The 13,760-nt window shown below is 49.8% G+C and overlaps 1 protein-coding gene across 1 annotated transcript; it reads left to right on the forward strand.

Moving 5' to 3' along the window:
- The first annotated feature begins 9,054 nt into the window (after positions 1 to 9,054).
- On the forward strand, positions 9,055 to 10,618 carry LOC124699457 (putative F-box protein At1g12855). Its single transcript, XM_047231754.1, has one exon. The coding sequence runs from the start codon at positions 9,212 to 9,214 to the stop codon at positions 10,463 to 10,465; it is 1,254 nt and encodes a 417-aa protein (XP_047087710.1). The 5' UTR covers positions 9,055 to 9,211; the 3' UTR covers positions 10,466 to 10,618.
- The last annotated feature ends 3,142 nt before the right edge of the window (positions 10,619 to 13,760 follow it).

The raw sequence follows: 13,760 nt of genomic DNA on the forward strand, positions 1-13,760 counted from the left end.
TTTGCAAAATGTAGACGGAGCTCCCCCTAGACGTGTGCATATATAGAATATGTGAATCAATAAAAATGCACAACATCCAAGATGCATAACTCCCCCTAGATTTTGCAAACCGACAACATATGCAACAAAAGATATATAACAAGATACATAGCATATGAGCCACTTGAGGAATATATGTAGAGTTTGAGTTTAAGAATCATACCTTTGCCTTGAGAAAAAACCAAACACAACTAGTGTGCCTCAAATGAGATGGTGTGACCAATAGAATGAGAATACCGAAATCCCACACCATACCAAATAGTTATTACAAACCATAGGGTTCATGGACCGAATAAAGTAGAAAGTCACACAAATAGAGCAAAGTTTTGAGTATCAAGAGGATAAAAAGGATGCCAAGGCCAAAAAGACCAAAACGAAGCACCAAGGCGCTTGGCATCATCCCATGCAAATTCCCGCAACCTAATAATCACTTCTCCCCCTTTGGCATCGGAACACCAAAAAGAGAGAATGAGCAAGCTAACGGCCCACAGGGTCAATAGATCTCACACTACTAGGAAAAGGGCAATCAGTGGCGCACCACTTTTACCCATCAGTGGCGCACTAGTGGTGCGCCACTGTTATCACGCCACTGCTAACTTTTAGTAGTGGCGCACTAGTGGTGCGCCATTGCTATTTGGCTTAGCGAGTGGCGCACCGGTAGTGCGCCACTACTAGGTTCATGGTGCGCCACTCCTAAACATCCGAGGTGCGCCATCGGATAGAAAAAAGGTGCGCCACTACTAAAATTTGAAATTTCTAGATCCGGATCCGGATCCGGATCCGGATCCGGCACATTTCGTTTCGAATTTTTTTGGCTCGTTATTTTTTCTCGTTCTTGTTGCTAGAATTATTTTTGCAATGTTCATTCTCATTTTTCTTAGCCTAGCCGCCGGTGGTGATGGATGAGGGACGTAGGAGAGGTGAAGAGAGGTGAGGAGATGTAGGAGAGGATGAACAAGAGGACGAAGGATGGAAGTAAATGGAGGAGGTCACCGGAGCTCGACATAGTGGAGGAGGTCGCCGGAGTGAAAGGAGGAGAGGAGAGGAGGAGGTCGCCGGAGTGAAAGGAGGAGAGGAGAGGAGGAGGTCGCCGGAGTGAAAGGAGGAGAGGAGAGGAGGAGGAGGAGGTCGCCGGAGTGAAAGGAGGAGAGGAGAGGAGGAGAGCAGGAGGAGGAGAGGAGAATATGTGAAGGAGGAGGGAGGAGGGAGGAGGGGGTTAAGTGGCCGGCTCCTCCATTTTGAAATTCGTGGGCGGGAAGCTTAGCAGTGGCGCACCAAGGCATGGGTGCGCCACCGCTATTTTTTTTCTATTTTTTGCCCAAAATCTAAAACCCGAAAAAAGTCCTGTTTCTGTTTTGAATTTGACGAATCCATTTTTTCTCCAAACGGCCGTAGGCGGTTGAATTCGAATAGGAAATTTCGCGTAGATCGATTTTGATATAAAAAGTTTTTCATCCGAGGTCGTATGCAACCGTAAATCCCGTTTTACCGAAACATGACGCCATTTTGCATAATATATCAAAATTCATTTTTTTCAATTTTCACTAAACCTAGATGACATATTACATGGGCATTTCAAAGGATTTAATTTTTTGAATTTTCTATCTATTTCTTTTATTTTTTGCAAACTCCAAAAGGCGATCCACGGTGGGGTGTGGAAATGTTTGGGCACCACTTAGCGATGGCGCACCAAGCATGGTGCGCCACTACTAAGTCATGCCCAAACATTTCCATCCTCCCCTTTACATAGTAATGGCGCACCATGTAGAGGTGCGCCATCGCTACAAAAATAGGCGTGGCGCACCTCTACACGGTGCGCCATTGCTATGTATAAGGCTGGGTCAAACCCATGGTCAAACTTAGTGGTGGCGCACCGCAGGAGAGGTGCGCCACTACTACATTTTTAATAGTGGCCTACCACTTTCCGGTGCGCCACTGCTAAGTAGTAGTGGCGCACTGCCCTCTTGGTGCGCTACTAACACCCATCTTACGGCTAGCCTTTTTCCTAGTAGTGTCATCATCATCGTCATCCTCGTCATCATCCTCCTCCTCGCCCGCATCTTCATCATCCTCCTCCTCGTACTCCTCGCCTTCATCATCACCTTCATCATGAGCCTTGGGAGCTTTCCGGAGGTGGATCCCGGGTGTAGATGTGAGGTTCCTCGGGTATGGAGTCCTCAGAGCTTGTCCACTTGTGCTTGGAGACCCATTCTTCACGAGGCGTGATGACGCCCTCGGAGCCTTCGGAGACGGGAAGTCCCATGTGAGTCACTATTGCCTTTTGACATTGACGAATCTTCTTGTTTGATCATTCTCATAATAATCCTCTCTTGGAGGTCCTCCGTGAAGCAAAAGGATTTCTTGAGGCGGGCGGTGAGCTTGGTGAACCAACCCTTGGTCTTGGAGAGTGGCAACTCATAGTCCGGGTCGATGTTGGGATCATCCTCCTCTTCTTGGCCCCTAGGGAGTGCACGAGACTTGATGAGAGGGCCCCAAACTGCATGAGGAGTGAGCTGGTCCACTTGTTTAAGAAGATCACCACGTCCTTCGGCTTCCCAACAAAGAAAAATGAAGCGCATGATGTAGGGGTGAATGCCGGGAGCTTCCTCATGAGAGAGAAATCACGCATCTCATGCCAAATATAGTCCATGGCGTCAAGTTTCTTTCCACGGCCCTTGTAGTATTCGGTGAGGACAAGGAGGTCCACCAAGAACCCATGTAGTTGAACGTGGTTTCCCTTCTTGGGGTTGACGGTTGAATGTACAAGGATGTCTCCTAGAGGGGTGGGGGTGAATAGGCGAGCTATAAAACTTATACTTGAGGGCTTAACAAGGCGGAATAAAACTATGTTTTACTTGTTAAGCACTAAGCCTAAAAACTACGGTTTTCCTATGTGCACCAACAACCTATGCTAAGAAAGATAAGCAACACGGTGATAGCAAACTAGATATATAACATCAAGCTAGCACGAAGATTATCACAATGTAAAGCGCATAGGTAAAGGAGCTCGGGTTGAGGAGTAACCGGTGCACGATGAGACGATGATGTTTTCCCGAAGTTCACACCCTTGAGGGTGCTACTCTCCGTTGGAGCGGTGTGGAGGCACAAGGCACTCCAATGAGCCGCTAGGGACACCATATTCTCCTCGAGTCTTTCCCACCAAAGGGAAAGCCTTGATCCATTAAGGGACCCTTGAGGGTGGTCACCAAACCCGTACAAGCTTGGGGCAAACACCCAAGTATCAAGCTTGAGGTAAAATCCACAACATCGGAAGCTCTCAAGTACAAGGCCACAAAGGCTACAATGTGCAACACATGCAACAAGACCACAGAGGCTCCAACGCCACAAAGGCTCCAACGCCACAAAGGCTACCACGCCACAAAGGCTACAACACCACTAAGGTCAACAAACCCTCAAGGGTTCCAAGAACCCTAGAGGGAACACCCACACGAGACCGAAACACCTATCTATCATGCCTATGTTTAGAGTACTTTGATCCCAGCTTGCAATGCTTTATAATAATTTGATCAATATTGTATTGGCTGCATGTCACCTCAAAAATTATTTTGTTATCACTTACCTACTCGAGGACGAGCAGGAGTTAAGCTTGGGGATGCTTGATAAGTTGCAAACGTATCTATAATTTTTTATGCTCCATGCTTGCTTTACACCAATTGCTATGTGTTTTGTTTACACTTCGTGGCATTTTAATGCATTTTCTGGAACTAACCTATTAAAAAGATGTCACAATGCAAGTTCCTGTTTTCTGCTGTTTTTGTATTTCAGAAAAATGTTTCACAGGAAATATTCTCGGAATTGGACGAAACAAAATCCAAACCTCCTATTTTTCTCGACACGAAAACGGAGTCCATAGCAGAGACAGAGGAGGACCAGGAGGCGGCCGCACCATGCCTAGGCGCGGGGCCCCCTGGCCGCGCCTAGGGGTGGTGTGGGCCCTCGGGCGTCCACCGACCTCGCCCTTTTGCCTATAAATCGACATCCTTGGGAAAACCCCACATACCCGAGCCTCCATCCACGAAAAGTTCCGTCGCCGCCGCCATCGTCAACCCTAGCCCGGGAAGGATCTGAAGCTCTTCTCGGCCGGCACCCTGCCGGAGAGGGAGATCATCACCGGAGGCCTCTTCATCACCATGTCCGCCTCCGACGTGATGTGTGAGTAGTTCATCCCTGGACTACGGGTCCATAGCAGTAGCTAGATGGTTGTCTTATCCTCATTATGCCTCATGTTTAGATCTTGTGAGCTGCCTATCATGATGAAGATCATCCTTATGTAATGCTACATGTTGTGTTTGCTGGGATCCGATAAATATTGAATACTATGATTGATATTGATTATGATATGTTGTATATGTTATTTGTGATCTTGCATGCTCTCCGTTGCTAGTAGATGCTCTGGCCAAGTATGTGCTTGTGACTCCAAGAGAGAGTATTTATGCTCGATAGTGGGTTCATACCTCTAGTAATCTGGGAGAGTAACAATAACTTATAAGGTTGTAGATGTGTTGTTTCTACTAGGCAGAAAACCACAATTCTTTATCCAAGGATAATTCTATTGTTTATTTTACACACTTTACTTAATGCAATAATCTGTTGCTTGCAACTTAATACCCAAAATTGTTCGGATGATATCCTGAGGATGGATTATTAGTCATAGATGTAGTTGGATTACGGTCTATGAATCTTGTTGTAATGCCCAAATGAATCTCATAGTAATCATCTTATTATGTATGGTCTTTATCCAGTCAATTGCCTAGTTGTAATTTGTTTAGTAGTGAACTGTGGACCCTGGTCCTTTCTTTTACACTGATAAAACCATCTACTGCAAATACCTGTTTTTTACTGCAAGCAATGTTCTCTTTATTACACTGCAAACAAACATCTCTTTCCACACTATACGTCTAATCCTTTGTTTTCAGCAAAACCGATGAGATTGACAACCTCACTGTAAGTTGCGGTAAAGTATTATGGTTGTGTTGTGTGCAGGTTCAACATTGTTGCCGACACCGGTAGTGCGCCCTGCCAACGCCAGCCAACAACAGCCTTCAGAAGTGATTTCTTTCTTCTATTGGTCGATTAAACCTTGGTTTCTTACTGAGGGAAAACTTGTTGTTCTGCTCATCATACCTTTCTCTTGGGGTTTCCCAACTGCACTACATTAGGGCATGCATGAGTTCCCACGACTCCCTCGCCTCGGCGAGCTCATCATTGGCGCCCGGATTTCGGCGGTGGTTGACGGCGGAGGTTGGTGATGGAGTGAATCGAGGGACGACCGCTCGACGGCCATGGAGACAGCCATGCACCGACGCCTCCGCCGCCTCCCCCATGCTCTTCTGGTAGGGGCCGTAGAGCGAGTCCTTGTGGAGGTAGGCAGTGGTCTCCTTCGCCTCGAACTCATGCAACGCGTCGAGATATGGTGCATCCAGATCTTGCGGATAGCGGGCGCAAGCCATGGAGATGATGAGCCTGCAAGTACGTTCGTGGTCGTCCATGGCTCGTAGATAGTGATTGTCACAACGATCCAGCGGCGGCCATTAAAAAGGCAACGACAGGGCGGGAACAAGCCACTGGTTTTCCGCGCGCGAAACAGCGGCGTAGAGTGCTAAAGCTCGAACTCACGCGGAAATCGGTAAGGAAAATACTGCATATCCTTTGGAGGTTGCGTGCGATGTAACCTCCGGCTCGAGCGTCGTTGGATGCTCCTCATCACGTGGACCACACACGTCCTTGGCCCACTCCCGTTGCTATCCCTATCCTCTTGCATCTCGTTTCCATCTTCTCTCCACCGAAAAAAATCCCCAAACCACTACCGTGCGTTGTGTCCGCCGGACCGAGCCCCGCTGACGGACTGAGCTCCCGCTGCGTCCTGCACTGCACCTATTGTTGGGCCGCCGGAGCGCCGTGCCGGGCGCCGCCCCCGCGCGCCTTACCTGGCGGCGCACCTTCGGTGCTGCGACAAGATGAGCACCGTCGCCGGGGAGGCCGCCCCGACTTCCACCGCGCCGCCATGTGCCCGGGGACCGCCGCTGCCGACCTCCAACCCGCCTCCCTATACAGGGGGCGCCGCCGCCATCCACCGCGTCGCCCTGTGCCCGGCATACAGTGGCGCTGCCATCCATGGGGACGCGATGCGACAAAGGAGCGCCGCCGGAGCTGCAATTATGCGTTGAGGGAGCTGCAAAGTTGCCCCGTCGGAGCTGCAAGGTGCGGCGGTGCTACGATCATGCGTCGGGGACCTGCAATCATGTGCGGGGCGAGCTGCGATGGTGCGCCTCCGGAGCTACAAGTGGCGGCAGAAGCTTCAATGGTGCACCGCCGGAGCTGCAAAGGTGTGCCACCGGAGCTGCAAGCGGCGGCCGAAGCTTCAATGGTGCGAGGCCAGAGCTGCAAAGGTGCGCCGCCAGAGCAGTGTCATCAGCACTCTTGGCTGCATCCTTATCCGCCTGAGTAGCATCAGGGGCAAGGGCAACAGGTGGCGGTGCAACATGCACCGTAGGAGCAACAGGACGCGGCGTACAGGAGACCTCGCCAGAAAGCACACCCCAAAGACGAAGACCGCGCATGTGGACGCGCATAAAGGCAGCGAAATCAGGGTAATTCGCGCCGTCGAAGATCACCGGGCAGCGAGGGATCGCAACATAGCCCGAGGAAGACATTTTTTTTTTTTGCTTTTTTTTTTTTTTTTTTTTTTTTTTTTTTTTCGCAGGCAAGTCAACGAGCAGAGAACAGATCAAGCAGAGCACGGGCACGGGCGACGCGGGCCAAGCAGGCCAGCGATTGGAGCGAGAGCCTGGCAACCAGGCGACGGAAACGGGGCGCTTGGATCGGGGCTCCTGGCGATTGGAGCGACCGCCTGGCGACGGGGCGACGGAAACCGGGGCGCCTGGAACGGGGCGACGGAATCGGGGCGCCTGGCGACGGGGAGAAATCCGGGCGGAGCGGGCCGGCGGATCGGAAGAGGAATAGCTGCGCGGCCGGCCGATCGGGAGAGAAGCTGAGGCGAGGCGGCTTGGGGAATCGAGGCAGACGAGCGGAGATCGACCAACTTCGGCCGGATCGAAGACGGGGACGGAGCAGAGACGAACAAGTAACGGGACAGGATCAATTTTGCTCTGATACCATGTTAGGGCAATATACTTGTTGTATTACCAGGGGGCCAAAGGCCACAATATATAGTACATGTACAGGTGCACATATGCAGAAAGCCCCCTAATATATGGAGAAACTACAATAGACAAATATATATACATCTAACAAATTCATCATAGAAGGATGGGGGCGGGGGATGCTGCAGCTTGCAGTAGGGCAGCATTTTGACTCACGCCTTCTTGCTCGCCGGCCAGTGTAAGAAGTACCTCTGCAGAATAGAACCTGAGCACACAAATGCACTAAATCAGGTTCGTTTCTCTAGAAACATAAGAGGAATTTGGGCACCAATCAACATGGTTTTGTTACAATTGTACAAAACGATCCGTGTTCAAGTCTGAAAGTTCTAATTGAGAAGTAAAATGTTGTGCCAAACTATCTGAATCTACAACCTGAGCATTGAGTAAATCATAATTTGTACAGAGTGTTTTCATTTCGCTTTGTTCCGATGGTTTGCATTTCATTGATGATTTTACTAGGCCCTGGCATAAACTCAACTAAGAACTGTTCTTAAAACAAAAAGGTTCACTATTTACTCACTCGGCTAAATATTGTGTTTCAACTGATAACAAGAATGCCTGCTGCTACATGAGCTCATGGAAGGGTACAAATAGGAAGCCTAATTACACAATAAACTAGCAAGATTTTCAGATAAATTAGTGAGGGTGAGAGAGTTAACTATTCTTACGGACATCCTTGAGAATCTCCTCCCGGAACTGCTTGAGGATGCAGCCGTAGATCCAGTAAGCGTCGGAGCAGTGGTAGTATGGCAACTGCAGCCGCTCAATTGCTCCTTCGTCGGGCTTCCTTGTCGCATGAGCTCCCTCGTGCGGGCACTCTTCGTCGCCCGAGCTCGGCTCCCTCGCGCGCGGGTTGCATCTCCGCTGCCCCAACTCTCCGCCCAGCTCGTGTGGCCGTTCTCCGCCGCCGAGTTCCCAACCCTCGCGTGCGGGTCGCTTCTCCGCTGCCCAGACCCCCTCCCCCCGCCTGAGCTCGCCTTGCCGCTCTCCGCCGCCGCGCTACCCACCATCGAACTCCCTCGTGGGTCTCTCTCCGGCGTCGGGGCTCCCGTCCTCGACCGCGTGTTACTCTCCGCCGCCTAGCTCCCGGCCCGAGCTCGCGCGGCCGCTCCGGCGTCGGGATCCCACAAAATCCGCGCGCTGATTCCGCCTGGAATGGTCGTGCGCGATACCCTAGCAAGCGTGAGAGGGGAATGGAAACGAAGAGAAAGACAGAGACCAGTCGCTTCGGAAAGAATCGTCGCGCATCTTGATCAAGGATGCACATCGGACGGCCACGGAGCGAGTGCTCGTTTTGCCAGATAGCACCCGAGCACTTTTTAGCACTTGGGTTATTTTTTTATGTCGGGCCGCTGAAACACCCCGGAGGTAAGCAGTAGCTGGGGCCTTTCCATTCAATTTTCTACGATCAGACACAAACGAACGGAGAACAGGTCTGTCCGTTTCGCGTCGGGCCGCCCGCTGGAGATGCTCTGCCATGGAAACCCGACCTCTAGCGGCCCCTGTCCCTCTTTCCTTTTTGCATGTGCGCGCCGCCTCTTCCGTGCCCTAGCTTCGCCACCACATGCACCGTCCTGGTTTTAGCCAAGGGCGGGTGCTGTTGGCGATTCCTGTGCTAGTTCGACAGCGGCGGCGCGGGAGGCCGGACCATGGGGACTGGTGAAAGCACCGCTCGACGGTGCAGAGGAATTCCCATGTTCCTGTAAGTTGCTACCGTCAATCCGTACTTTTAGTTCCTGTAAGTTGCTCGACGGTGCACTTTGAAAACGCAGTATCTTTTAGTTTCATCCAGCTATCCCACGGCCAGATTTGGAATATTTCACCCAAAAAAATCTGACCTTTATTTTAGTTTTCGAGACGGACAAGGAAACCGAGTCTGATCCGATCTAGGATCGCCGCGCTTATATCTTCTCAAGCAGTAGCGCGTTTCAGCACATATCCTATGTTAATCATAGTAGTGTTTTTTGGTGCATGTACTCGGCTACTATATGGGCCTGAAGACCACAAACAAGGCACTGCGCAGCAGCGCCACGGTGAACACGGGGAAGGTGCTGCGGAGGCATACCGCCCCGAATAAGCCGGAGTTCATGTCAACTCGTAAGAGATTCCGAAGGCCAGCCATCCCTGAGATGCCAGATGACCTTGTATCGGAGATCCTGGTTCGACTCCCAGTGAAATCTCTCCTGCGCTTCAAATCAGTGTGCAGGACCTGGCACACCACCATCTGCAGCCGATCCTTCATTAGCATGCACCTCCAACGCGCAGTGTCCAACCACCAGCGCCATCAGTGTTTCCTGCTCACGCCGTATTTTCTGGCAGAAGGTTCGAGCAATATCAGCCTATACAGATGGCAAAAGAGTCAAGCCAGCGCAAGTCTTGCATACACACTCAACTTCTTCGAAGGAGCTTCGGTGCGAGTATACATTCTTGGACATTGCAACGGACTCGTGCTAGTTCCCACCAGCACCAAAATGTATGTCCTCAACCCCTCCACTAGGGAACTTCTTACACTACCTGAGAGCATCCGCAGTATGCTACAGCCATCCTCCATATGTCGCGCCATTGTTGGTTTTGGTCTTGATTCATTTACAAACAAGTACAAGATCGTTCGATTCTTTAACTATTCACTGGATGAGGCCCGAATGGGAATGGAGATTTGTACAATCAGTGAAACCGGCAGAGCTTGGAGGAGCAGTGATGTGGATCCACCATACCCGCTTAGCGGCTGGCAAACCGCTACATTCTTTCGGGGTTCTCTTTTCTGGAGACTCGATGGGCCTGATCTCATACAATCTCCAGAGGGCCGATTGCTTCGTTTTTGCTTAAAAGAGGAAGTATTTAGCTTAACTATGCAGCCCCCATGCCCTGATCTTGATCATGATGACTTCGCCTTAAACGTGCTAGATGGTGAAATGTGCCTAGCTCAGTTTGACTCTTCTCAGCGAACAGTGCTCTGGATGACAAGTGATGCTGTGAACCCGCAATGGTATCGCCGATGCATCCTTAATGTTGATACCTCCCTCGCCATATCGATTTCACACTGTGGAGTGCTTTTGGTGGATCTGCATCGAGTCTTCCAGTATGATTTCCAAAGTAAGAAAGCAGAGGATGTAGCTCACTTGGATGGCCTGAAGTATGATGGACCTGGGTCATGCGCCATTAAGTATGCGTGCCAAAACTCGATGTACATCGGTGTACTTCCCTGCATTGAAAGTCTTGTTCCCATAGCCATTGCAAGATGATAGGCATGACTGTCGATCTTTATTTGTGTAATACTACTAGTAGTAAAAAGAAAATATGTGCTAGACTGCTAGGGTTCATTATGTTTTTATGTTTATGAATGTAAGAAAATAAGTGGCAAACGGTTGATTCAATAAACTGTTGGCCAACCCGAAGTCATCGGACTTTGTTGCCAGGTTGCTTGATGATGGGCATAGTTATTACCTACGCTCTATCTTAATGACTGTCACCTGGGCAAGAAGTAAACTGAGGATAAACTGCATCAGCAGCTGTTTCAGTTTCCATGAAAATAAGCTGCTGTTTCTGTTTAAAATGCTGAACCATTTTCATTTAAACTCAAACTGCTAGGTCATATAGTAGCTTCCGTAAAACATAAATACTGCACTCCAGGGCAGGAACTTGGATTGTGATTGGATCCAAAATCTATTTACTTGTTCCTAGCAATAGAAAGTGTTGCTCCAATTTAAAGATATAATTGGCAGAGACCCTAGGGAGCCTCCTCATTGATTTCGTTACTGGTCTTCAGACTGATTCACCTCGTGAGATGAAAAAAAAGGCCACGTTGAAAACCTTAACTGCTGGGAATGATTTGTATGCTGCTGAACAAGCAATTAGTGAGATCTGATCTAGAATTTTTCATGTTTTGCTCGAATTTTTTTGGACGTGTAGCTGCTGGACACACTTGTGCACGCTAGTTTTCTCCGCGTAGATGCATGTCTGCATTTTCTGTAGATGGTATGTACAGATAACTGTCAAGTGGTAATTTCAGGTTTTGAATAATTTTGGGTATGCCAATTTTGCTATATTTATAGAGGGGCATTTTAGACATCACACATCTCGTGGGCCCAAATCCCATAAACCCAAAAGAAGGGGACTGACTGTTTGTAGGAGCTTCTCCCCACCGTAGGTTATCTCCACCAATTTCCATAAGCTTGCTTCTCCATAAGCATAAGCTCAAAAGAAGGGGACCAAATATTACCAACCGAGTCACCGAGGTACATAATTTCAAGGTTTCTTTATCTGCTAGCCTTTTGCTACCATGGGCATTGTAGTGAACTTTGCATAGACGAATCCAGTAGGTGCTAACTTGCTACTTCTGGTGGGGTAGGCGTATTTATTTTGAGAGATTCTAGCAAGAAAAATATACTCTTAAGGTCAAATCACTTACACAGACGAATCCATTGTGTAGTCGATCAGGGTTGGCACATTTACTCGAGCAATACCATTTTTTTTTTTGCATTTATCTTATCTTGTTAAACTTTGGTATATGGAAATAAGCACAAGACTGCGTACGTTCACTTTGTTATTTTTTCTTTCATCCAATGCTGAGTATATCCAATTATTGAGGGCTGGAGAACACCAAATCAGGTGCCTTCTCTTGTCTAATATATGTACTCTGTTATTTCTTATCTTATTTTCAGAAGTAACTTTCATGCTTTTACCACTGAGGCTTTACTAATCAAAAACAGCTAACCTAAGTGTTTCACTTCCTGAGCTGACTCCTGTCTTGACTGCAAAAGAAAAGATATTTTGATTTTTTTTATGCTTCAGTGCTACATATATCTTCAATACCTTCACTTTATATTTTTCTCATCCAATGCTAACCATATCTAGTTATTGAGACCTTGGGAACAATAACTAAGGTGCCTTTTCTTGTTTCATTTTACTCGGTTCTAATCTTACTTCAGAAGTAAAGTTTCATCTTTTTTCCATTGAGGCATCAAATTCAGCTAACTTAGGTATTTCACTTGCTTTTGACTCCTGATATTACTTAGATGCAAATAAAGATATTTCAATTTCTATGGTTGAATGCTATTTATTTAACTGGTTATGCAATATCCTGCTTTAAGGTGGGTGTGCAAAGCTGAACCTATGGATGGTCAGTTCAACGGCAAGTATTAAAGATAGATTTCGTTAATTCTTTATGTCATCACTTGTTTTACTATACATTGCTCTCCGAGAACCGTGAAATAGTGGATATTCGGATTCTTAGCAGCTCCTTACTCAATTTACTAATAAGATTATGGCTTTGGTGTTTGGTGCTACGTTGTTGGTCGCGAAGAAACCACACATGTGGTTGGAAGCTCTTTTAATTCATCTCACACGCAGGCTTACATAAATTCCTATCATTCTATTGAGAAAATATTATACCTATTACCAAAGAAGATGCAATATAACATAACCAAAGTTTTAGTTGACCTGCAATAATAACTAACATGCAATAAGATGCAGTGCCAGCTTTCAGTTTCCTTTCACGTTGATGACGGTGGAGGCCAGTTACTAAGAGCATCTCCACTCGTCCCCCCGAACAGGCCCCCGGCGAGCGTTTTTTCCATCCGGACGGCGTAATTCGGCCCGACCGCGCCCCCGGTTCCTCGTTTCGTCCGGATTTGGGCCTAAATCCATCCGGCGATCCCACGCCATCCCCGGCCCCGGGGAGCGCTCGGGACTCCGGACGAAACGAAAGCGCGCGAAACGGCGACGCAACTTCCCGCGCATCTGGTGGCTCCAACTTGTCGGCGAGAGAAACCGATCGTCGTCCTCATCGCATCGTCTTCCGCGCGCTGTGAAAGCCTGCCGCCGGTCTGCATTCGTCGGCCGCGTAGCTTCCACGCGGCGACCATGCCGTCGCATCGTCATTCGCGCATGCATCGTCTTCCGCGCGCATGACCGCCGGCGCTCGCCGCGCCCGCCGCTCCTATTTAAGGCCGAGGCCGCTCGCCGCGACGCCCTCGCTCCACTCTTCCTCCATTTTCCCCTCCACTCACCGGCCACCTCCAACGAAGATGGCGTTCTCCGACGACGACGGCGCAGCCTCCAACGGCTTCCCCGCCGGACGCTCCGTCGCTGGGAGGGGCACCTCCTCCACCAGGCGGGGTACCCCTGCCCGCCCGACACGAGGCCTCCCGGCGGCGGGTGGCGACTCAGCCGTGGCGGCGTACCAATCCCGCCGCCGCCTCAGGGCGACGCCCTCGACGCCGCCATCGAGGAGGCGCGGCTGACGATGACGGACGAGGAGCGCGCCGACCCGCGCCACCACCCCGAGAACTACACGCGCTGGAACTCATACTTCCTTCGGCGGCGGGAGCGGGAGCCGGCGGCCTCACGACGGCCCGCCACCCTCCGCCTGCGCGCAACAACGCCGCGCGGACGACGACGGTGGTGGAGCGCGCCGGATAGAACGCTGGCGAACGTCCTCGATCACATCGAGGGCGGAAACTTTCCGGTGCTCACGATGCCCCCTGCATCGAGGGCGTCGACGAGCCGCCGCCGGGAAACGCCTCGGCAGCCACGGCG

The sequence above is a fragment of the Lolium rigidum genome, chromosome 3, assembly GCF_022539505.1.
Source record: "Lolium rigidum isolate FL_2022 chromosome 3, APGP_CSIRO_Lrig_0.1, whole genome shotgun sequence".
NCBI lineage: Eukaryota > Viridiplantae > Streptophyta > Magnoliopsida > Poales > Poaceae > Lolium > Lolium rigidum.

Coding starts and splice junctions, on each gene's coding strand:
- LOC124699457 (XM_047231754.1), top strand. CDS start 9,212: ATGGGCCTGAAGACCACAAACAAGGCACTGCGCAGCAGCGCCACGGTG.